The 25,816-nt window shown below is 45.5% G+C and overlaps 1 protein-coding gene across 2 annotated transcripts in view; it reads right to left on the bottom strand.

Annotated features, from left to right (window-relative positions):
• LOC129829617 (cyclic AMP-dependent transcription factor ATF-7-like) overlaps positions 1–25,816 on the bottom strand; it is a 41,678-nt gene that overhangs the window by 13,810 nt on the left and 2,052 nt on the right. Inside the window, exons 2-6 of one of the 2 annotated variants that reach the window (XM_055891415.1) lie at positions 12,009–12,080; positions 5,713–5,824; positions 3,825–3,955; positions 3,292–3,453; positions 2,297–2,478 (exon numbers count right to left, since the gene is read on the bottom strand). In XM_055891415.1, the coding sequence (XP_055747390.1) occupies positions 2,297–2,478; positions 3,292–3,453; positions 3,825–3,955; positions 5,713–5,824; positions 12,009–12,056 (635 nt within the window). In that variant the 5' untranslated portion in view covers positions 12,057–12,080. Of the gene's footprint in view, positions 1–2,296; positions 2,479–3,291; positions 3,454–3,824; positions 3,956–5,712; positions 5,825–12,008; positions 16,274–25,816 lie in introns of those variants that run through there. The other variant, XM_055891414.1, reaches the window with a different exon arrangement.

Here is a 25,816-nt window from a genome sequence, read left to right as displayed (position 1 = left end):
AGCCTATATAAGTATTGAAATATAGGCCTACGGTGTTAAGACTAAACAGGATGTGCTCTTAGGCCTACAGCTCGATGGTGGTTATACAAGGCTGCTTTACCCTGCCTACTAAAGATAATGACATGACTTACTTTTATAATAAATGATGATGATAATAATAGGAAGGAGATCAAGGAAAAAGGAGGGTTATTATTATTAGAAATAAAAAAAATCCTGACAATTTGGAACAGTGGAAACAATAAATAAATTATACCGGAGAGGCTGGTCTAACGAAGAAAAGTGTAAAGCCTTGATTACAGCAAAGCAAAGACTAAAAACAGTCAAACTTGTGAAATTGTTTATCCAACATGTGGTTGCGTGAGGGTTGATGCTCACGGTATCAGTAGGCTATAAAACAAACAGTTAAAAAGGTTACAGAAGCAGGAACTGTCATTTCAGTAGATATAAACAGCAAAAATAGAAAATTCCCTTTTCAGGACCCTGTCTTTCAAAGATCATTCGTAAAAATCGAAATAACTTCACAGATCTTCATTATAAAGGGTTTAAACACTGTTTCCCATAAAATGTTCAATGAACCATGAACAATTAATGAACATGCACCTGTGGAACGGTCGTGAAGACACTGACTGCTTACAGACGGTAGGCAATTAAGGTCACAGTTATGAAAACTTAGGACACTAAAGAGGCCTTTCTACTGACTCTGAAAAACACCAAAGGAAAGATGCCCAGAGTCCCTGCTCATCTGTGTGAACGTGCCTTAGGCATGCTGCAAGGAGGCATGAGGACTGCAGACGTGGCCAGGGCAATAAATTGCAATGTCCGTACTGTGAGACGCCTAAGACAGCGCTACAGGGAGACAGGACGGACAGCTGATCATCCTCGCTGTGGCAGACCACGTGTAACAACACCTGCACAGGATCGGTACATCCGAACATCACACCTGCGGGACAGGTACAGGATGGCAACAACAACTGTCCGAGTTACACCAGGAATGCACAATCCCTCCATCTGTGCTCAGACTGTCCGCGATAGGCTGAGAGAGGCTGGACTGAGGGCTTTTAGGCCTGTTGTAAGACAGGTCCTCACCAGACATCACCGGCAACAACGTCGCCTATGAGCACAAACCCACCGTCGCTGGACCAGACAGGACTGGCAAAAAGTGCTCTTCAGTGACGAGTCGCGGTTTTGTCTCACCAGGGGTGATGGTCGGAGTCACGTTTATCGTCGAAGGAATGAGCGTTACACCGAGGCCTGTACTCTCGAGCGGGATCGATTTGGAGGTGGAGAGTCCGTCATGGTCTGGGGCGGTGTGTCACAGCATCATCGGACTGAGCTTGTTGTCATTGCAGGCAATCTCAACGCTGTGCGTTACAGGGAAGACATCCTCCTGCCTCATGTGGTACCCTTCCTGCAGGCTCATCCTGACATGACTCTCCAGCATGACAATGCCACCAGCCATACTGCTCATTCTGTGCATGATTTACTGCAAGACAGGAATGTCAGTGTTCTGCCATGGCCAGCGAAGAGCCTGTATCTCAATCCCATTGAGCACGTCTGGGACCTGTTGGATCAGAGGGTGAGAGCTAGGGCCATTCCCCCCCAGAAATGTCCGGGAACTTGCAGGTGCCTTGGTGGAAGAGTAGGGTAACATCTCACAGCAAGAACTGGCAAATCTGGTGCAGTCCATGAGGAGGAGATGCACTGCAGTACTTAATGCAGCTGGTGGCCACACCAGATACTGACTGTTACATTATTCCATTTCTGTTAGTCACATGTCTGTGTAACTTGTTCAGTTTATGTCTCAATTGTTTATTTTTTTGTTTATTTTTTTGCTGAGTTTATATAGTTGATTTATAAAGCCAGGCACATTTAACAGTTAGGCTATTGATTATAGACCTAATTAAGTTGGGGTTTCCGCTCTCCTCACTTTTCTTAGACAATTAAGGTAAGGACTGTTTTCTCATCTCCTAACTCCGCTGCTGCCTCCGCCGCATTGTTCTCAACACCAATATGCTGTTTAACTTTGCTGTTATGCACATAGCAACATGGTCTAGGAAATGGCACCAATTCAAAAGCGCACTTAAGTGCTTCATAACAACGACAGCCATGCTTGCAGCTTTACAGCAAATAAAATGGCTTGTCTCTAGCCTAAGAGGTTGTAAAAAGGATTGATGTAGGATTCAGCATATAAAAGCCATCTTTAACTAGAGCTCCAGGCCCCACGGAGGACAGCCTGGGTCCAGATCTGAGCAGTCTTCAAATCTAGAACCAGGCTTGTGCAGGTTCAGTCACTCACCCCAGCAGGGTGCGGTTGGAGGGTGGGGTGGGTGTGATGACGGAGGTGGGTGAAGGCATGGTGGGCTGCAGGGCGTCAAAGCCTAAGTGGAGGGGCAGAGAGCCTGGTCTGGGACGCATAGGGAGGGCACCGTGCCTCATGATGGTGGGGGCAGAACTCAGCACTGATCTCGGGGGAGTGTCCTGAGAGAAGACAGGAGAGATTCTTAGTTCAACAACAGATGTTTAGTAGTGTTAGGTTCAACATTTTCAGAGTAAATAACGGACACTACAGAAGCTTAACCAAGTTTAATTCTTCCCAAAGGGTTATTACAGCTGTATTCAGACAAAAAGAAAATTCTCAACATCACAGGTATATAAATATATACAGTATATCCCACTTTAGACACTCTTCCTCTCCAATCCTTACATCTTATGGTTCCACAGGAAGAGGGTAAAATGATAATAAACCATTATAACTCCCTTCAGTGGATCTGACCTGACCTCCTGACCTCAACCCCTCCTTCGCCTAATCCACAGATGTCCATCTGCTTCCCCTATAGCAATCCTGTGATCTCCTCCCGTCCACACAGCACATTCCACAGCCACTCTGTCTTTCTACAGATCTCACTCCTTTATATACTCTGCTCTGATCTATCATGTCTTTAATATCTCAATGTTCAAAGTTTAGAATCCAACAGTAGAAGGTAAATATTAGGTTTAATACAGCCTCTTTCCCAATGCATTGTGGATTGTTTCTTGATAGCTCATAGACATAGTAAAGATCCTGTCAGACGCTCCCCATCAACAAACCACAGTGCCCATCCATCCTGGTCTCGCACACCTACCGTTCCTCTGGCCCTCCTCGGTCCTCTACCTTTGGGTGTGACTTTAGGGACATGACTGGCATGTCAACCCATAACTCTAATCCTAACCAGAACCAACTCTGTAATTCAACATGGGTTTGCTGGTCAGTCATGTCCCCTAAGTTTTGACCCCTACTTCTCCTCGTCTCACCATGGCATCCCTGCTGCTGTCTGACATGCTGGAGAAGGAATCAGGACTTCCTGGCGGGGAAGAGTCAACCTCCACAGGCTTTTCCTCCTTCACCCTCATGGCTTCTGCTGACGGTGTCTGCAGGCTCATGTGTAGGGCCACCTCTCTGTGGGGGGCAGGCAGCTGGAGGGGAGGGGAGGGAGACTGAGACACTATAAAGCACAGCAGAGATAGGATGGGGCTATGTGACCGACTGGATTTCGCTCCTGGTCTTCTGTGTGCAACACCACTGTGTTGTGAACAAAAGCCTAGACCTACTGCCATTCTTTAGGTCTCAGATACAGAACCTAAATCAGGCAAACAAGGTCTGTGGAACCACCTCAGTTCTACAATATGATAATATTATGCCATTTAGTAGAAGCTTTATCCAAAGCAGTCTTGTGTGCATACATTTTACATATGGGTGGTCCCGGGAATCAAACCCACTATCCTGGCGTTGGAAACGCCATGCTCTACCAACTAAGCTACAGGAGGACCAAGTGATTTCTACTCACAGGGTTCTTGGCCCGCTTGTCGTCATCCTCCTGGGCCTTCCTGAACTCCTCAGCGAAGGAGCTAGCCAGCTCGTTGAACAGCCCCACCTCCTCACAGTTCTTCAGGAAGCGAGTGGGAGTAGGGGTCTGGTCTGGAACAGGAGGAAGAGAAAGAGAGAGAAATGTCTATTTTAGAAAATATCACCTTTTCTCAAAGTCCTTTGATTAATGTTTTATTCCGACACTTTGGCATAGAGATTTAAACATCAAATTAATCAAATATTCAACTAATCTCAGCAAAAAAGAAACATCCTCTCACTGTCAATTTTCAGCAAACTTAACATGTGTAAATATTTGTATGAACATAACAAGATTCAACAACTGAGACATAAACTGAACAAGTTCAACAGACATGTGACTAACAGAAATTGAATAATGTGTCCCTGAACAAAGGGGGGGGGTCAAAACCAAAAGTAACAGTCAGTATCTGGTGTGGCCACCAGCTGCATTAAGTATGGCATTGCATCTCCTCGTCATGGACTACACCAGATTTGCCAGTTCTTGCTGTGAGATGGTATCCCACTCTTCCACCAAGGCACCTGCAAGTTCCCGGACAATTCTGGGGGGGGGAATGGCCCTAGCCCTCACCCTCCGATCCAACAGGTCCCAGACATGTTCAATGGGATTGAGATCCAGGCTCTTCGCTGGCCATGGCAGAACACTGACATTCCTGTCTTGCAGGAAATCACGCACAGAACTAGCAGTATGGCTGGTGGCATTGTCATGCTGGAGGGTCATGTCAGGATGAGCCTGCAGGAAGGGTACCACATGAGGGAGGAGGATGTCTTCCCTGTAAAGCACAGCGTTGAGATTGCCTGCAATGACAACAAGCTCAGTTCGATGATGCTGTTACACACCGCCCCAGACCGTGACGGACTCGCCACCTCCAAATCGATCCCGCTCCAGAGTACAGGCCTCGGTGTAACGCTCATTCCTTCGACGATAAAAGCGACTCCGACCATCACCCCTGGTGAGACAAAACCGCAACTCGTCAGTGAAGAGCACTTTTTGCCAGTTCTGTCTGGTCCAGCGACGGTGGGTTTGTGCCCATAGGCGACGTTGTTGACGGTGATGTCTGGTGAGGACCTTCCTTACAACAGGCCTAAAAGCCCTCAGTCAAGCCTCTCTCAGCCTATTGCGGACAGTCTGAGCACTGATGGAGGGATTGTGCGTTCATGGTGTAACTCGTACAGTTGTTGTTGCCATCCTGTACCTGTCCCGTAGGTGTGATGTTCGGATGTGCCGATCCTGTGCAGGTGTTGTTACACGTGGTCTGCCACAGCGAGGATGATTAGCTGTCCGTCCTGTCTCCCTGTAGCGCTGTCTCTGGCAACATCTGCAGTCCTCATGCCTCCTTGCAGCATGCCTAAGGCACGTTCACACAGATGAGCAGGGACCCTGGGCATCTTTCTTTTGGTGTTTTTCAGAGTCAGTAGAAAGGCCTCTTTAGTGTCCTAAGTTTTCATAACTGTGACCTTAATTACCTACCGTCTGTAAGCTGTTAGTGTCTTAACGACCGTTCCACAGGTGCATGTACATTAATTGTTTATGGTTAATTGAACAAGCATGGGAAACAGTGTTTTATCCCTTTACAATGAAGATCTGTGAAGTTATTTCGATTTTTACGAATGATCTTTGAAAGACAGGGTCCTGAAGTTTACTAATAGGTCAACCACTAAAGGTCTTCAGAGAAGTCAAACTTATTAACAGGTGTGGACATCAGTGATCCTATATCTGGCTAAAATGTTCTGGTAATCACGACTGACATGTGGGTACTCAACAACTGACAAAAGTAACAAATTAAAGAGGTGCCAGAACAGAGTAATGAAGTGAAATATTTTAGACTCACTAGGAGAACCAGTACCTTGGATAATGACAGAGTCTGTCCTGGCAGGGCCAAACTTTAGACTCATCTCATGCTTGTGTTTGTGTACAGCCAGGTGGTCCTCGTTGGTAAACCTCTGGAGAGAGGGAGAGAGGGTGGGAGGGAGATGGGGGGGAATTTCACACACACACACGTTAGGGCCAGAAAGCACCTTAACCTCAATAGCAGATATCACAGAATCCAATACATTTGACTGGCTATCGTATGGATAACACATACTGTATAATTTTGGGTTGCACAACAAAGAATATCCATGACATACAATACACTAGGATTTGTGTAATGCAGCCCTTCGTAGACTCTTTTAGCCGTAAGCGACACAGGCCAAAATGTCTAGGAAATGGCATTATCGACCGAACGCTACACACAAAGTGGCACAAAATGCTGGATGGTGACAGTGTGTGAAAACACATTGAGCCAACAGCTTGCCATGCTCATAGTCAGGAAGTGGCAGGCTAGGGAAGTGGCAAGCTAGGGTTAGGGAAGTGGCAGGCTAGGGTTAGGGAAGTGGCAGGCTAGGGTTAGGGAAGTGGCAGGCTAGGGTTAGGGAAGTGGCAGGTTAGGGTTAGGGAGGGGGCAGGCTAGGGCTAGGGAGGTGGCAGGTTAGGGTTAGGGAAGTGGCAGGTTAGGGCTAGGGAAGTGGCAGGTTAGGGCTAGGGAAGTGGCAGGTTAGGGCTAGGGAAGTGGCAGGTTAGGGAGGTGGCAGGCTAGGGTTAGGGGAGGCTAGGGTTAGGGAGGTGGCAGGCTAGGGTTAGGGAGGGGGCAGGCTAGGGTTAGGGAGGGGGCAGGCTAGGGTTAGGGAGGTGGCAGGTTAGGGAGGTGGCAGGCTAGGGTTAGGGAGGGGGCAGGCTAGGGTTAGGGAGGTGGCAGGCTAGGGTTAGGGAGGTGGCAGGCTAGGGTTAGGGAGGGGGCAGGCTAGGGTTAGGGAGGTGGCAGGCTAGGGTTAGGGAGGTGGCAGGTTAGGGCTAGGGAAGTGGCAGGTTAGGGTTAGGGAGGTGGCAGGCTAGGGAGGTGGCAGGCTAGGGTTAGGGAAGTGGCAGGTTAGGGTTAGGGAGGTGGCAGGCTAGGGTTAGGGAAGTGGCAGGCTAGGGTTAGGGAAGTGGCAGGTTAGGGTTAGGGAGGTGGCAGGTTAGGGTTAGGGAAGTGGCAGGTTAGGGTTAGGGAAGTGGCAGGCTAGGGTTAGGGAAGTGGCAGGCTAGGGTTAGGGAAGTGGCAGGCTAGGGTTAGGGAGGTGGCAGGCTAGGGTTAGGGAGGGGGCAGGCTAGGGTTAGGGAGGGGGCAGGCTAGGGTTAGGGAGGGGGCAGGCTAGGGTTAGGGAGGGGGCAGGCTAGGGCTAGGGAAGTGGCAGGCTAGGGTTAGGGAGGGGGCAGGCTAGGGTTAGGGAGGGGGCAGGCTAGGGCTAGGGAAGTGGCAGGCTAGGGTTAGGGAGGGGGCAGGCTAGGGTTAGGGAGGGGGCAGGCTAGGGTTAGGGAGGGGGCAGGCTAGGGCTAGGGAAGTGGCAGGCTAGGGTTAGGGAAGTGGCAGGCTAGGGTTAGGGAGGTGGCAGGCTAGGGTTAGGGAGGGGGCAGGCTAGGGTTAGGGAGGGGGCAGGCTAGGGTTAGGGAGGGGGCAGGCTAGGGTTAGGGAGGGGGCAGGCTAGGGTTAGGGAGGTGGCAGGTTAGGGAGGTGGCAGGCTAGGGCTAGGGAAGTGGCAGGTTAGGGAGGTGGCAGGCTAGGGTTAGGGAGGGGGTAGGCTAGGGTTAGGGAGGTGGCAGGCTAGGGTTAGGGAGGTGGCAGGCTAGGGTTAGGGAGGTGGCAGGTTAGGGCTAGGGAGGTGGCAGGTTAGGGTTAGGGAGGTGGCAGGCTAGGGCTAGGGTAGTGGCAGGCTAGGGTTAGGGAAGTGGCAGGCTAGGGTTAGGGAGGTGGCAGGCTAGGGTTAGGGAAGTGGCAGGCTAGGGAGGCCTCATCTAGGGCTATGGTTAGGGAGGTGGCAGGCTAGTGCTATGGATGTGGCAGGCTAGGGCTAGGGAGGTGGCAGGCTAGGGAGGCCTCATCTAGGGCATGGAGGTGGCAGGTCAGGGCTATCATTTGTAAGACGTATGGCCAACTGAACAAGTAGCCTAGCGCACAAGTATGTGTTTATCGAAGAGATTCGTCCTTCTCTGCTTGCAACACATCTGCAGAAGCATGTCAACCAACCACGCACACCAAGCTGTTACACAATAGTCTTCCTCTGTCAGTCTTTCAGCCAAGCATACCAAGGTGCTACAATAGTCTTCCTCTGTTTGTTCTCTTCCCTTTTGGAGTTGCTTTAATTTAGTTTTAGTTTACAGAAGTAGATTAAAAAAAAAAAAAAAACTTTCATTGTATCCTGATGAATACAACCCAAATGGTGCCCTATTCTATATTTAGTGCACTACTTTTCCTCTGGTCAAAAGTAGTGCCGTTGCACTATATAGGGTGCGATTTAGGATCCTTCATCTTCTTCTGCATGAAGTCTTGAGTGAGTGAGTGAGTGAGTGAGTGAGTGAGTGAGTGAGTGAGTGAGTGAGTGAGTGAGTGAGTGAGTGAGTGAGTGAGTGAGTGAGAGAGAGACAGCAGAGAGACAGCAGAGAGACAGCAGAGAGACAGCAGAGAGACAGCAGAGAGACAGCAGAGAGACAGCAGAGAGACAGAACCAAGTGAAAACACTGTCAGGAGCATATTTGTAGCCAGTACCAGCTAGCGGCAGTATCACCAATACACGTCTCACAGGCTGATAGTCATCTTTCCTATGACCAAGATGACTGGGTCGGGCTAGGGGAAACCATATCAAATGAATCTCCCTTATTGTACACATCTACTAGAGGTCTTCACGAATCAACCTGTACCCGACTATCCGAGTCCCGATCCGGGACCCGAGGAAGTCCGGATCCAGAATTCTAAATACTGTCACGGGTCTGGAGAATATGTTACTTTAATGGACCTGTCAGGAAGGGCCCGTACAGATCCCAACGTGACTCCTGCAGTAGAGAGAGAAATTGTATAATATATGCTGCTACTCTTCCTTTTCACCAGAGTGGAGTCTGTAGCTTGTAGTTGTTGTTGGCCAATCATAAGTTATAGTAGAGCCTCCACATGAGATATCTAATCAGTAGTAGATGGAATTAAAAGATGAAGGAGAGGGGGCATCCCGGGTGGTGCAGTGGTCTAAGGCACTGCATCGCAGTGCTACCAGAGATTCTGCGTTCGAGCCCAGGCTCTGTCGCAACCGGCCGCGACCGGGAGGCCCATGGGGCGGCGCACAATTGGCCCAGCGTCGTCCGGGTTAGGGAGGGTTTGGCCGGCAGGGATATCATTGTCTCATCACGCACTAGCGACTCCTGTGGCGGGCCGGGCGCAGTGCACGCTGACCAGGTCGCTAGGTGTACAGCGTTTCCTCCGACACATTGGTGCGGCTGGCTTCCGGGTTGGATGTGCGTTGTGTCAAGAAGCAGTGCGGCTTGGGATGTGTTTCGGAGGACGCATGGCTCTCGACCTTCGCCTCTCCCGAGTCCGTACGGGAGTTGCAGCGATGAGACAAGACAGTAACTACTACCAATTAGATACCACGAAATTGGGGAGAAAAAGTGGTAAAATAATAAATGAAAAAAAGATAAAGGAGATGGGTAGGCTACAACAACCAACAGGTAGGCTGCTACTTAATATTCTGAATGCGCTTTCTAAGGAACGGGTCTAGTTGTCCTCGGGTCTGTTCAGAACGGGTCTAGTTGTCCTCGGGTCTGTTCAGAACGGGTCTAGTTGTCCTCGGGTCTGTTCAGAACGGGACAGTGGGAAAGACTGTCCACAGTAAAACACGTGGTAAAGCCTGCCGGTACAATGCATTATGATGCTGTTATAAGCGTGTTTAAACCTTTTTAATGTTTCCTAATGAGGCTTATAAGTCATGTCATCCGTAGCCAAAAAGGGAAGAAGCAGAGATATCCCTATGAGCAAAATATATTGAAAAGGAAGTTGAAAAGACATTTAACTCGTCTTTACTGGGATTGTACTGTAATGTAAATGTACTGTAATGTAATGTAACATTGTACCAGGCTTTAAAACAGCTAATCCATCCTAACACCTTTGGACAGAGTACAGCAATAGACATTTAGTGCCAAGCTGAGTCACTATAGATCTCTAACCTCTTCGGTCTGCAGGCTGGAGAAGTGAGACAGAAACAGGTTGAAAAATATGTAATCTGTGCTGCCTGCTGCCTGTGACTCACTGGCTGGCTGGCTGGTTGGCTGGCTGGGAGACAACACCTGGCCAGCATTGTATCACAACACCGCTCGGCTAGAGGTATTTCTCAGTGATCAGTGTATTGTCCATCTGGGCTCTCATAGAGAAACAGAAACTTCAGCTAGCCATCACTATATATCAGTGTGTGTGTGTGTGTGTGTGTGTGGCCTGAATGGCAGTGTGTTGTGTGTGTGTGTGTGTGTGTGTCCTGAATGGCAGTGTGTTGTCCATGTGGGCTCTTACAAAGAAAACGACTTGCATTAGATACAGCCGCATTGTTTCACAACAGCGCTAGCTGGCACTATCAGACAGTGTGATCAGTGTTTGCTGCCTGGTTGAACGGCAGTGTGTGTAGTGTTATCGTCCATGTGTGCGCTCAATAACAGAAGTGGAACAGAGCTAGTGTGATCACAGATGTGTTTGTACTCTCTTGCCAACTCAGTGTCACAGCAAACATGATTGTTTCTGTTCTCCTGCCAACTCCTTGTGAAACTGACTGACAATAGAAACATGTTGTCCATGTGGACACTGTCAGTGGCAGCAGAGCTAAATGAATGTCTCCTCTCTACCGATGTTCCACTCCACTGCAATGGGAAATGTCCTTATTTCAGAATGAGTACAGTGTTTCTCCTAGGATTTCTTTCAGCAGCGGTGGCAAAACTAGCGCAGGGGAGGGGGGCCCTCCTCTCAGCTGCAGAGACAATTTTGCGGTTTTAAAGCTAATTTCCTGCATTTCTATCAATTTTGCCATGGGGCTGAGAGTAAAGTAACTGTCCAGTGAAAATCGGACTTTTAAAAAGTTGATATTCCGTTAACTCATTCCTATATAATGTTGACGACTTGTCCTGTGCGCTTATTTGTGGCCAAAGCATAAATTGGAAGGTGGTGGTGGTGGTGGGGGGGGGGGGGGGGAATCAAACTTGTATCTTCAAAAATACTTGCTATTTCCTCATTAAGTATGATGTCATACTCCTGAGGATGATCTGGCCAATCGACGGTCTACTTGTATTAAGATTTTAAATTACCGGTATACGCCCACACATTCTATTGTTGGGTTACGCCGACACCAGACAAGCTGAATTAAGCTTCTGAATACTTTTTTGAAAGGAAAACTATTTCACTCATATTCCAAGTAATTATAGGTCATATTTCATAGGAATCTGGAAACACTGGACAGTTACTTTAAAGCTAATTTCCTGCAATTCTACACATTTTGCCATGGCTTATGCCGTGTTCTTATGCCATCTGAGTGACTCAAACATTATAACAAAATCAATGGGGGACCCATGTCATGACATTTTGGGAATTTTAGATTCTCCCTGACTGTCTATTTTCTTTCTGGTGGTTGTTAGTTGTCAAAAAATATATACAAATCCATTATCTTTTCTACATACTTTATATCTGGTTTTCGTCGTTTAACTTTACACTGAAAATGTTTTACCATCCCAAATTATTATTCATGAATATAGGGGAAACACTGAAGTTCAGTAACACCAACACCATCTGTTTCAACTTTCCAGTCAACGGAGGACTCAGACTCAAAATAGAGAGTTATTCCAGTCAACGGAGGACTCGGACTCAAAATAGAGAGTTATTCCAGTCAACGGAGGACTCGGACTCAAAATAGAGAGTTATTCCAGTCAACGGAGGACTCGGACTCAAAATAGAGAGTTATTCCAGTCAACGGAGGACTCGGACTCAAAATAGAGAGTTATTCCAGTCAACGGAGGACTCGGACTCAAAATAGAGAGTTATTCCAGTCAACGGAGGACTCGGACTCAAAATAGAGAGTTATTCCAATCAACTGCCAGACAGCAAAATACACAAACAAGTACAGTACAACCGCAAAACACACAGACTGAAATCAACTGAAATACAAACTAAATGAGGATATTCACTAGACTATAGAAATTCCACTGATCAACTGCCACAAACAGTAAAACATACAGCACACAGGTAAAACCAAACTCAGAAACAGACACTCAACACACCTGAAACCCAAGACAAGGTAGATGGCTTACCTGTCCACAGCCGGGAGCGCTGCACACGAAAGGCCGGTCGTCCCCCATCTTTGCAAATAGCTTGCAATGTAACTGTGGGGGAGGAAAAGAAGAGAACATTGTTGTCATTTATTTTATTTCCTCAATCGGTTCTGTTGGTCATCCAGTAGGCTAGTCCAGAAAACAACAAAGCAGAGATACTGCTGTTCTGCTGGTAGGCTAGCTGTAGTCAGAGCAGCCAGGATGTTCTGCTGATAGGCTAGCTGTAGTCAGAGCAGCCAGGATGTTCTGCCGGTAGGCTAGCTGTAGTCAGAGCAGCCAGGATGTTCTGCCGGTAGGCTAGCTGTAGTCAGAGCAGCCAGGATGTTCTGCCGGTAGGCTAGCTGTAGTCGGAGCAGCCAGGATGTTCTGCCGGTAGGCTAGCTGTAGTCGGAGCAGCCAGGATGTTCTGCTGATAGGCTAGCTATAGTCAGAGCAGCCAGGATGTTCTGCTGGTAGGCTAGCTGTAGTCAGAGCAGCCAGGATGTTCTGCTGGTAGGCTAGCTGTAGTCAGAGCAGCCAGGATGTTCTGCTGGTAGGCTAGCTATAGTCGGAGCAGCCAGGATGTTCTGCTGGTAGGCTAGCTGTAGTCAGAGCAGCCAGGATGTTCTGCTGGTAGGCTAGCTATAGTCGGAGCAGCCAGGATGTTCTGCTGGTAGGCTAGCTGTAGTCAGAGCAGCCAGGATGTTCTGCTGGTAGGCTAGCTATAGTCGGAGCAGCCAGGATGTTCTGCTGGTAGGCTAGCTGTAGTCAGAGCAGCCAGGATGTTCTGCTGGTAGGCTAGCTATAGTCAGAGCAGCCAGGATGTTCTGCTGGTAGGCTAGCTGTAGTCAGAGCAGCCAGGATGTTCCGCTGGTAGGCTAGCTATAGTCAGGGCAGCCAGGATGTTCTGCTGGTAGGCTAGCTGTAGTCAGGGCAGCCAGGATGTTCTGCTGGTAGGCTAGCTGTGGTCAGGGCAGCCAGGATGTTCTGCTGGTAGGCTAGCTATAGTCAGAGCAGCCAGGATGTTCTGCTGGTAGGCTAGCTATAGTCAGAGCGGCCAGGATGTTCTGCCGGTAGGCTAGCTGTAGTCGGAGCAGCCAGGATGTTCTGCCGGTAGGCTAGCTGTAATCGGAGCAGCCAGGATGTTCTGCCGGTAGGCTAGCTGTAGTCGGAGCAGCCAGGATGTTCTGCCGGTAGGCTAGCTGTAGTCAGAGCAGCCAGGATGTTCTGCCGGTAGGCTAGCTGTAGTCGGAGCAGCCAGGATGTTCTGCCGGTAGGCTAGCTGTAGTCAGAGCAGCCAGGATGTTCTGCCGGTAGGCTAGCTGTAGTCAGAGCAGCCAGGATGTTCTGCCGGTAGGCTAGCTGTAGTCAGGGCAGCCAGGATGTTCTGCCGGTAGGCTAGCTATAGTCAGAGCAGCCAGGATGTTCTGCCGGTAGGCTAGCTGTAGTCGGAGCAGCCAGGATGTTCTGCTGGTAGGCTAGCTGTAGTATATACAGATGATGTCGGAAGTTTAGCCAAATACATTTAAACTCAGTTTTTCACATTTCCTTACATTTAGTCCTAGTAAAAATTCCCTGTCTTAGGTCAGTTAGGATGACCACTTTATTTTAAGAATGTGTAATGTCAGAGTAATAGTAGAGAGAATGATTTATTTCAGCTTGTATTTCTTTCATCACATTCCCAGTGGGTCAGCAGTTTACACACACTCAATTAGTATTTGGTAGCATTGCCCTTAAATTGTTTAACTTGGGTCAAACATTTTGGTAGCCTTCCACAAGCTTCCTACAATAAGTTGAAGATTGGCCCATTCCTCCTGACAAAGCTGGTGTAACTGAGTCAGGTTTGTAGGCCTCCTTGCTTGCACACGCTATTTCAGTTCTGCCCACTAATTTTCTATGGGATTGAGGTCAGGGCTTTGTGATGGCCAATCCAATACCTTGACTTTCTTGTCCTTAAGCCATTTTGCCACAACTTTGGAAGTATGTTTGGGGTCATTGTCCATTTGGAACACCCATTTGCGACCAAGCTTTAACTTCCTGACTGATGTCTTGAGATGTTGCTTCAATATATCAACATAATTGTCCTTCCTCACGATGCCATCTATTTTGTGAAGTGCACCAGTCCCTCCTGCAGCAAAGCACCCCCACAACATGATGCAGCCTCCCCCCTTTTTCTCGAAACATAACGATGGTCATTATGGCCAAACAGTTCTAATTTTGTTTCATCAGACCAGAGAACATTTCTCCAAAGAGTACGATCTTTGTCCCCATGTACAGTTGCAAACTGTAGTCTGGCTTTTTTATGGCGGTTTTGGAGCAGTGGCTTCTTTCTTGTTGAGTTGGCCTTTCAGGTTATGTTGATATAGGACTCTTTTTACTGTGGATATAGATACTTTTGTACCTGTTTCCTCCAGCATCTTCACAAGGTCCTTTGCTGTTGTTCTGGGATTGATTTGCACTTTTCGCACCAAAGTAGGTTCATATCTAGGAGACAGAACGTGTCTCCTTCCTGAGCAGTATGATGGCTGCGTGGTCCCATGGTGTTTATACTTGCGTACTATTGTTTGTACAGATGAACGTGGTACCTTCAGGCGTTTGGAAATTGCTCCCAAGGATGAACCACACTTCTGGAGGTCTACAATTTCTTCTGATTTTCCCATGATGTCAACAAAAAAAAAAAGAGGCACTGAGTTTGAAGTTAGGCCTTAAGTTAGGCCAGGTACACCTCCAATTGACTCAAATGATCTCCAATTGACTCAAATTATGTCAAATAGCCTATCAGAAGCTTCTAAAGCCATGACAATTTTCTGGAATTGTCCAAGCTGTTTAACCTCTTTGGGCTAGGGGGCAGTATTTTGACGTCCGGATGAAAAGCATGCCCAAAGTAAACTGCCTGTTACTCAAGCCTAGAAGCTAGGATATGCATATAATTGGTAGATTTGGATAGAAAACACACTCTAAAGTTTCTAAAACTGTTAAAATAATGTCTGTGAGTATAACAGAACTGATATGGCAGGCAAAACCCCGAGGACAAACCATCCAAAAAAAAGAAATGTTCAGCCTACCACTGTTTCCAAAGGCTATCATGTTTATTATGAGGCCAAAACCTCCAAGATTGTAATTGCTAGGGCTTCCACTAGATGTCACGTCTTTACAAAAAGAGTTTCAGGCTTGTTTTTGGAAAAATTTGCTAGAATTTGTAGTTTTTCCTAAGTGGCCTACATTTTGGCTGTAGTGTTTATGCGAGTGGATGAGAGCGCGTTCTTTGTTATTTATCTCCGGTAAAGACAATAACGATTCTCCGTCTTAAATTGTATTGTTTATTTACGTATTAGGGGACCTGCGGTTTGATTATAAACGTTGTTTGACTTGTTTGGAGAAGTTTATTGGTAACGTTTGGGATTCATTTTGTATGCATTTTGAAGGAGGGAAACCGGTGGATTATTGAATGAAGCACGCCAGCTAAACTGAGTTATGGATATAAAGAAGGAATTTATCGAACAAAGGGACCATTTGTGATGTAGCTGGGACCTTTAAGTGCCAACAGAAGAAGATGTTCAAAAGGTAAGGCATTTATTATATTGCTATTTCTGACTTGTGGCGCACCTGCCTGGTTGAAAAATGTTTTTCATGCTTTTGTATGAGGGGCGCTGTCCTCAGATAATCGCATGGTGTGCTTTCGTCGTAAAGCCTTTTTGAAATCTGACACAGCGGCTGGATTAACAAGAAATGAAGCTTTATTTTGATGTATGACACCTGTATTTTCCATGAAAGTTAAATATTTATATTTCTGTAATTTGAATTCCTCGCTCTGCAATTTCACCGGATGTTGTCAAATCTATCCCGTTAACGGGATTTGATCCATAAGAGGTTTTAACACATTGTCTCCAGTCTCTGTACCCTTATAGCACCTTAATTAAACACTATTAACACACCGTCTCCGTCCTTTTATTGCACCTTTTATTACAAGCTCTTAAAGGCACAGTCAACTTAGTGTATGTAAACTTCTGACCCACTGGAATTTGTGATACAGTGAATTATAAGTGAAATAATCTGTCTGTAAACAATTGTTGGAAAAATGACTTGTGTCATGCACAAAGTAGACGTACTAACCGACTTGCCAAAACTATAGTTTGTTAACAAGTAATTTGTGGAGTGGTTGAAAAACGAGTTTTAATGACTCTAACCTAAGTGTATGTTAACTTCCGACTTCAACTGTATATATGCCAGTATTCATCTATCTATGCCAGTATATGCTAGATAGATTCTAGTATATGCTATCTATCTATCTATCAATATCTAAATATATGCTAGCTATCTATCTATATACATGCCAGTATATGCTAGCTTTCTACCTACATCTATATATATATATGCCAGTATATGCTAGCTATCATATATATATATATATATATATATATATATATATATATATATATATATATATATATACACACAGTATATCACAAAAGTGAGTACACCCCTCACATTTTTGTAAATTTTTGAGTATATCTTTTCATGTGACAACCCTGAAGAAATGACACTCTGCTACAATGTAAAGTAGTGAGTGTACAGCTTGTATAACAGTGTAAATTTGCTGTCCCCTCAAAATAACTCAATACACAGCCATTAATGTCTAAACCGCTGGCAACAAAAGTGAGTACACCCCTAAGTGAAAATGTCCAAATTGGGCCCAAAGTGTCAATATTTTGTGTGGCCACCATCATTTTCCAGCACTGCCCTTAACCCTCTTGGGCATGGAGTTCACCAGAACTTCACAGGTTGCCACTGGAGTCCTCTTCCACTCCTCCATGACGACATCATAGAGTTGGTGGATGTTAGAGACCATGCACTCCTCCACCTTCTGTTTGAGGATGCCCCACAGATGCTCAATAGGGTTTAGGTCTGGAGACATGCTTGGCCAGTCCATCACCTTTACCCTCAGCTTCTTTAGCAAGGCAGTGGTCGTCTTGGAGGTGTGTTTGGGGCCGTTATCATGTTGGAATACTACCCTGCGGCCCAGTCTCTGAAGGGAGGGGATCATGCTCTGCTTCTGTATGTCACAGTACATGTTGGCATTCATGGTTCCCTCAAAGAACTGTAGCTCCCCAGTGCCGGCAGCACTCTTGCAGCCCCAGACCATGACACTCCCACCACCATGCTTGACTGTAGGCAAGACACACTTGTCTTTGTACTCCTCACCTGGTTGCCGCCACACACGCTTGACACCATCTGAACCAAATAAGTTTATCTTGGTCTCATCAGACCACAGGACATGGTTCCAGTAATCCATGTCCTTAGTCTGCTTGTCTTCAGCAAACTGTTTGCGGGCTTTCTTGTGCATCATCTTTAGAAGAGGCTTCCTTCTGGGACGACAGCCATGCAGATCAATTTGATGCAGTGTACGGCGTATGGTCTGAGCACTGACAGGCTGACCCCCCACCCCTTCAACCTCTGCAGCAATGCTGGCAGCACTCATACGTCTATTTCCCAAAGACAACCTCTGGATATGACGCTGAGCACGTGCACTCAACTTCTTTGGTCGACCATGGCGAGGCCTGTTCTGAGTGGAACCTGTCCAGTTAAACCACTGTATGGTCTTGGCCACCGTACTGCAGCTCAGTTTCAGGGTCTTGGCAATCTTCTTATAGCCCAGGCCATCTTTATGTAGAGCAACAAAAAACATTTTCAGATCCTCAGAGAGTTCTTTGCCATGAGGTGCCATGTTGAACTTCCAGTGACCAGTCAGTATGAGGGAGTGTGAGAGCGATAACACCAAATTTAATACACCTGCTCCCCATTCACACCTGAGACCTTGTAACACTAACGAGTCACATGACACCGGGGAGGGAAAATGGCTAATTGGGCCCAATTTGGACATTTTCACTTAGGGGTGTACTCACTTTTGTTGCCAGCGGTTTAGACATTGATGGCTGTGTGTTGAGTTATTTTGAGGGGACAGCAAATTTACACTGTTATACAAGCTGTACACTCACTACTTTACATTGTAGCAAAGTGTCATTTCTTCAGTGTTGTCACATGAAAAGATATACTCAAATATTTACAAAAATGTGAGGGGTGTACTCACTTTTGTGATATACTGTATATATATATATATATGCCAGTATATGCTAGCCAACTGTAACACATTGCTACATAGCCTAGTACTTGTCTTAAAACCTTTTATAGACCACTAGTTTTATTAGCACTTATGATCAAGTGGGACAGATAATAACCTACAATGTGTGGGCCACTTTCCAGTATTGAAGTCAGTCCATGTTTCTTCTCTCCCCCTAGTCCGATGTTCTCTCCCAACTCTGACACACCAGTTACTCGCCCAGAGCCAAGCAGCCGAAATCATTTTAGCAGCCTGCCTTGAGCTTCTCTTGCGAGTGGAAGGCAAGGCAGACTCAAGAGTATATCATGCGGTCAGGGCTGGGTTGTAATATTAACCATTATGTGTCTCTCTTCCTTTCCGTCTCTCTCTCCATCTCTGCTTAATTTACTAATGAAAAAAAAGGAATGGCTTCATGTGGACTGGCTGTAAAAAAGCAGACTGGCCCATCCCTTCTCAGTTAGATCAAAGGAGGAAACAGAACACATACAAAAATCATTCTGAACAGACCCCACAGGCTGTGATGTGTCCCAAATGGCACCCTATTCCCTATATAGTGCACTACTTTAGACCAGGGCTCAGCACCCTATTCCCTATATAGTGCACTACTTTTGCACAGCCAGCTCTGATCAAAAGTAGCACACTATGTAGGGAACAGGGTGCCATTTGTGTTGCAAAAGCCTGTCTGTGGAGCAGAGAGCAGCGAGCCAATATAACAGGCCGGTGTCAGGCCTCTCTCACTGCTCACACTAAAACACAATACTCTGGGTCTATTTGGGCAGAGATGTGTGAGTTCAGTCCATCGACAAACAACATACACCAGCAACTCGTTACAGTCAGGGTGCGGACTAACTGGCTGTGTTTGTGAGCGAATCCTCTGCGGGGAGGCAACATCTGGAAGGAGCAAGAGAAAGGAAGCTGGTTAACTTGATTTAGGCCACGTTTGCCCTGGTACAATGGAAGCAAATGGAACCGTTACAGTGACACAAACTCCCAAGCTAAATCAAGCACACCCCAAATACTTGAAAAAGTATTTGACACATTTGCCTATGTATTTGACATTATGTATTTGACATTATGGTCGGATTCAAAAACCTAACACACACATCGATCAATTTCATTCTATCCGTTTCAGACATGGGATCCATCCATGTGAGAACCTCAGTCAGTCCACAAATTTTTTTTTTACCTCCATTCATCCAAGGTGACATGGAAATATCTGCCGGGCCAGTGGGCCTTATTCCAGTCACTCTCTCTGAGCCTGCCGGGCCAGTGGGCTCTATTCTAGTCACTCTCTCTGAGCCTGCCGGGCCAGTGGGCCTTATTCCAGTCACTCTCTCTGAGCCTGCCGGGCCAGTGGGCTCTATTCTAGTCACTCTCTCTGAGCCTGCCGGGCCAGTGGGCTCTATTCTAGTCACTCTCTCTGAGCCTGCCGGTCCAGTGGGCTCTATTCTAGTCACTCTCTCTGAGCCTGCCGGGCCAGTAGGCCTTATTCTAGTCACTCTCTCTGAGCCTGCCGGGCCAGTGGGCTCTATTCTAATCACTCTCTCTGAGCCTGCCGGGCCAGTGGGCCTTATTCCAGTCACTCTCTCTGAGCCTGCCGGGCCAGTGGGCTCTATTCTAGTCACTCTCTCTGAGCCTGCCGGGCCAGTGGGCTCTATTCTAGTCACTCTCTCTGAGCCTGCCGGGCCAGTGGGCTCTATTCCAGTCACTCTCTCTGAGCCTGCCGGGCCAGTAGGCCTTATTCCAGTCACTCTCTCTGAGCCTGCCGGGCCAGTGGGCTCTATTCTAGTCACTCTTTCTGAGCCTGCCGGGCCAGTGGGCTCTATTCTAGTCACTCTCTCTGAGCCTGCCGGGCTGTAGGCCTTATTCTGGTCACTCTCTCTAAGCCTGCCAGTAGGCCTTATTCTAGTCACTCTCTCTGAGCCTGCCGGACTAGTAGGCACTATTCTAGTCACTCTCTCTGATGCTGCCAGTAGGCCTTATTCTAGTCACTCTCTCTGAGCTTGCCGGGCCAGTAGGCCTTATTCTAGTCACTCTCTCTAAGCCTGCCAGGCCAGTAGGCCTTATTCCAGTCACTCTCTGAACCTGCTGGCAATGTCCCCACCGCTGTTAACTTGGGATGCGTCCCAAATGGCACCCTATTCCCTAGGTAGTGCACTGCTTTCGACCATGGCCTGTAGGGAACTCATAGGGTTTCTGGTCAGAAGTAGTGTACTACATAAGGGAAGAGGGTGCCATTTAGGACGGAACCTTGGGTTTCTCTGACTCAGCAGGTGTAGCTTGGGGAGCGAGCAGGTCGAGCGGGTCGAGGGCTATAATCAGCCCGAGGGCCGCGGTGTTTGATGCGGCCTGCTAGGAAACTAGCTAAACAAACTGTATTAATAGCCTCTCTCTGCCTGCAGCCAGGGAGCCAGAGGTCTCAGAAATCTACCGGGCTAGGAGTTGACAGCGGCAGAGGGGAGTCCGATGGAGATAGATTGGGGGTGGTGTTGTGTGTGTGTGGTGGTCATGTATTGGTTGACTCACTGTGAGATCAAGTGTATTTGGTAGCTCAAATCAAAATGTATGTCACATGCTTCGTCGACAACATGTCTAGACTAACAGTGAAATGCTGACATACAGGCCTTTCAAAAACAATGCAGTGAGAAAAATATAGAAACAATGTATAAAGGGATAAATACACAATGAGTAAGAAAACAGCACCTTCAGAAAGTATTCATACCAGTTGACTTTTTCCACATTGTTGCGTCATAGCCTGAATTTAAAATCGATTAAATATATGTTTTTCCTCACCCATCTACACACAATACCCCATAATGACAAAGTGAAAATATGTTTAGAAATTGTGGCAAATTTATTGAACATGAAATTATTACATGTACATTAGTATTCACACCTCTTTGCTATGACACTCCAAATTGAGCTCAGGTGCATCCAATTTCCTTTGATCATCCTTGAGACGTCACTACAACTTGATTGTAGTCCACCTGAGGTCAATTCAACTGTTTGGACATGATTAAGAATGAAACATACCGGTCTATATTAGGTCCCACAGTTAACAGTGCATGTCAGAGCAGAAACAGTACCATGAAATACAAGGAACTGCCCGTAGATATCAGAGACTCTTTGGCCTGAATGCAAAGCGCTATGTCTGGAGAAAACCAGGCACAGCTCGTCACCCATCTAACACCATCCCCTACCATGGTGGTGGCAGCAACGTGCTATGGGGATGCTTTTCAGCAGCAGGGACTGGGAGACTGGTAAGGATAGAGGGAACAATGAATACAACCAAATACAGGCAAATCCTTGATGAAAACCTGCTTCAGATTGCAAACGACCTTAGACTGGGGCAAAGATTTACATTCCAAAAGGACAATGACCCCAAGCATACAGCCAAATCAACGCTGGGACAAGAATGTGAAAGTCCTTGAATGGCCCTGCCAAAGCCGACTTAAATCCCATTGACAATCTATGGACAGGCTTTAAGAATGTTGTTCACCTTCGCTCCCTATCCAATTTAACAGAGATTGAGAAAATCTGTTAGGAAGAATGAGAGAAAATCCCCAAAATCCAGGATGTCCAAAGCTGATACTGACATACCCAAGACTAGAGGTCGAACGATTCTGATTTTTCAACGCCGATACTGATTATTGGAGGACCAAAAAAAGCCGATTTATATAATATATATATATTTGTATTAATGACAATTACAACAATACTGAATGAACAATGAACACTTATTTTAACTTAATATAATACATAAATAAAATCAATTTAGTCTCAAATAAATAAATGATCAACTATAATAAGTAAATAATGAAACACATTCAATTTGGTGTAAATAATGCAAAAACACAGTGTTGGAGAAGAAAGTAAAAGTGCAATATGTGCCAAGAAGAAAGCGTTTAAGTTCCTTGCTCAGAACATGAGAACATATGAAAGCTTGTGGTTCAATATTCCCAGTTAAGAAGTTTTAGGTTGTAGTTATTATGACACGTCGACTATTTCTCTCTATACCATTTGTATTTCATATACCTTTGACTATTGGATGTTCTTATAGGCACTTCAGTATTGCCAGCCTAATCTTAGGGAGTTGATAGGCTTGAAGTTATAAACAGAGCTGTGCATCAAGCATTGATATGAGCTGCTGGCAAACGCAGTAAAGTGCTGTTTGAATGAATGCTTACGAGCCTGCTGCTGCCTACCACCGCTCAGTCAGACTGCTCTATCAAATATCAAATCATATACTGAATTAGAATATAATAAAAGACACAGAAATATGAGCCTTAGGTCATTAATATGATCAAATCCAGAAACTATCACTTCGAAAACAAAACGTTTATTCTTTCAGTGAAATACAGAACCGTTCCGTATTTTATCGAATGGGTGGCAACCCAAAGTCTAAATATTGCTATTACATTGCACAACCTTCAATGTTATGTCAAAATTATGTAAAATTCTGGCTAATTAATGACATCTTTGTTAGGAAGAAATGGTCTTCACACAGTTCGCAACGAGCCAGGCGGCCCAAACTGCTGCATATACCCTAACTCTGCTTGCATTCTTGCGTTCAGCAAGAGAAGTGACACAATTTCCCTAGTTAATATTGCCTGAACTTCTTTTAACTACATATGCAGGTTTTTCTTTTTATATACTTGTGTATTGATTTTAAGAAAGGCATTGATGTTTATGGTTAGGAACATTTTTGCAACGATTGTGCTTTTTTCGCGAAAGCGCTTTTGTTAAATCATCACCTGTTTGGCGAAGTTGAAGTAGGCTGTGATTCGATGATAAATTAACAGGCACTGCATTGATTATATGCAACGCAGGACAAGCTAGTTAACTTCTCTGGGATATGTGGGATGGTAGCGTCCCACCTAACCTACAGCCAGTGAAATTGCAGGGCGCCAAATTCAAAACAACAGAAATCTCATAATTAAAATTCCTCAAACATACAAGTATTAAACACCATTTTAAAGAAAAACTTCTCGTTAATCCAGCCAAAGTGTCTGATTTCAAAAAGGATTTACGGCGAATGCACACCTTGCGATTATGTTAGCTCAGTACATAGCCACAGAAAAACACAGCTATTGTTCCAGCCAAAGAGAGGAGTAACAAAAAGCAGAAATAGAGTTAAAATGAATCACTAACCTTTGATGATCTTCATCAGATGACACTCATAGGACTTCATGTTACACAATACAAGTATTTTGTTCGGTAAAGTTCATATTTATATCCAAAAATCTGAGTTTAGGCGGGACACTACTGTCTCACTTGGCCAAAAGCCAGAGACAATTCAGCGCGCCAAATTCAAATAAAATACTATAAAAATCAAACTTTCATTAAATCACACATGAAAGATACCAAATTAAAGCTACACTGGCTGTGAATCCAGCCAACATGTGAGAATTCAAATAGGCTTTTCGGCGAAAGCAAACGATGCTATTATCTGAGTTAGCACCATTGTAAACAAAGAGAGATAAGCATATTTCAACCCTGCAGGCGCGACACAAAACGCAGAAATAAAAATATAATTCATGCCTTACCTTTGACGAGCTTCTGTGGTTGGCCCTCCAATATGTCCCATAAACATCACAAATGGTCCTTTTGTTCGATACATTCCGTCAATATATATCCAAAATGTCCATTTATTTGGCGCGTTTGATCCAGAAAAACACCGGTTCCAACTCGTGAGACATGACTACAAAATATCTCAAAAGTTACCTGTAAACTTTGCCAAAACATTTCAAACTACTTTTGTAATACAACTTTAGGTCTTTTTTAACGTAAATAATCAATAAAATTTAAGACGGGATGATCTGTGTTCAATACAGGATTAAAACAATCTGTAGCATGCTTTCTGGTCACGCGCCTCTATCTAACAGGACACTTCAAGTGACCCTGATTCAAAATGGCCGTACTTCTTCATTACACAAAGGAAAAACCCTCAACTAATTTCTAAAGACTGTTGACATCCAGTGGAAGCGGTAGTAACTCCAAGAAGGTCAATTAGAAATCTGTATTCCAAATGAAAATCCATTGAAAAGAGGGTGACCTCAACAACAACAAAAAACGGAATGGTTTGTCCTCAGGGTTTCGCCTGCTAACTCAGTTCTGTTATACTCACAGACATGATTCAAACAGCTTTAGAAACTTCAGAGTGTTTTCTATCCATGTCGACTAACAATATGCGTATCTTATCTTCTGGGGATGAGTAGCTGGCAGTTGAATTTGGGTATGCTTTTCATCCAAACGTGAAAATGCTGCCCCCTATCCTAGAGAAGTTATCCTAGTAATATCATCAACCATGTGTAGTTAAATAGTGATTGTGAAGATTGATTGTTTTTTTATATGATAAATGTAATGCTAGCCAGCAGCTTACCTTGGCTCATTGTAGCCACAAGGTCCTTTTGATGCTGCACCCGCGTAACAGGTGGTCAGCCTGCCACGCAGTCTCCTCGTGGATTGCAATGTAATCAGCCATAATCGGCATCCAAAAAGGCAAATTATCGATTTTTATGAAAACTTGAAATCGGCCCTAATTAAATCGGACATTCCGATTAAATCGGTCGACCTCTAGTACGTATGGTCACTGTGTGGACGGTGTCGTCAATGCACTTATTAATGAAGCCGGTGACTGATGTGATTAACTCCTCAAAGCTATCGGATGATTCCCGGAACATTTCCAGTCTGTGCTAGCGAAGCAATCCTGTAAATTAGCATCCGCTTCATCTCACCACTTCCGTATTGAATGCGTCAAGGGTACATCCTGTTTGAGTTTTTGCTTGTAAGCAGGGATGAGGAGGATAGAGTTATGGTCAGATTTGCCAAAGGGAGGGCGAGGGAGAGCCCTGTGTGTGTTTCTGTGTGTGGAGTAAAGATGACCTAGAGTTGTGTTGCCTCTAGTTTCACAGGTGACATGCTTGTAAAAATGAGTTTAAACAGATTTCAGTTTTCCTGCATTAAAATCACCAGTTTGTTCTCTACCGATTGTACGTTCGCCAACAAAACAGAGGGCAAAGGCGGTCTAGATGCTCACAGACTTAGTAGTATGAAGTAGAAATCTTCATCCAAATCAAGGTTAGTGATCTCTGATTCTGATGTCCAGAAGCAGTTTGCGGTCATAGGAAATTATGGCGGAAACATAATGTAAAAAAAATAAAAAAACGTCAAGATCAGGGTAAAAAAAACACAAAATAGCAGAATTGGTCAGGCAGCTATCCACTACAGTGCCATCTTTAGGCCATCTTTAGCTCACAGGACAGGCGAGGTGCTGCCTGAGGTGCAACCCTGTGAGGGTTAAACTTACAAGCTTCAATGACATGCCAATATGCATGTCTGTAACCCAAGTGAAACTGAGTATTGGTCAATGGAAAATGGATAAAATGAAACCCTATATGTGCATCTGCATAACTGCCCAGGTCTTTAAGCTAAATCCATGGCAGAGCAGATAGACAATACAGGGACCCAGTGCTGTTTTTCTGCAATTAAATTGGAAACACGATGTCTATTTATAAGATGGATCATCGGCTTTTACAAGGATGGCAATGTGTTGGCTGGCCCAAGTTGTTTTGATGCTATAACTACAACGTTTAAACAATACAGACTAGGCCAATAACCAAGACATTTGATATCAGTGTTATGAACAACTGGTAGGCTGCATTTGGCCTATGAACTTTTAGATTGATTT

Source organism: Salvelinus fontinalis, chromosome 31 (assembly GCF_029448725.1).
Source record: "Salvelinus fontinalis isolate EN_2023a chromosome 31, ASM2944872v1, whole genome shotgun sequence".
NCBI classification, from domain to species: Eukaryota; Metazoa; Chordata; class Actinopteri; order Salmoniformes; family Salmonidae; genus Salvelinus; species Salvelinus fontinalis.
The sequence above is the reverse complement of the archived record's forward strand: the minus strand, read 5'-3'. Positions and strand labels throughout refer to the sequence as shown.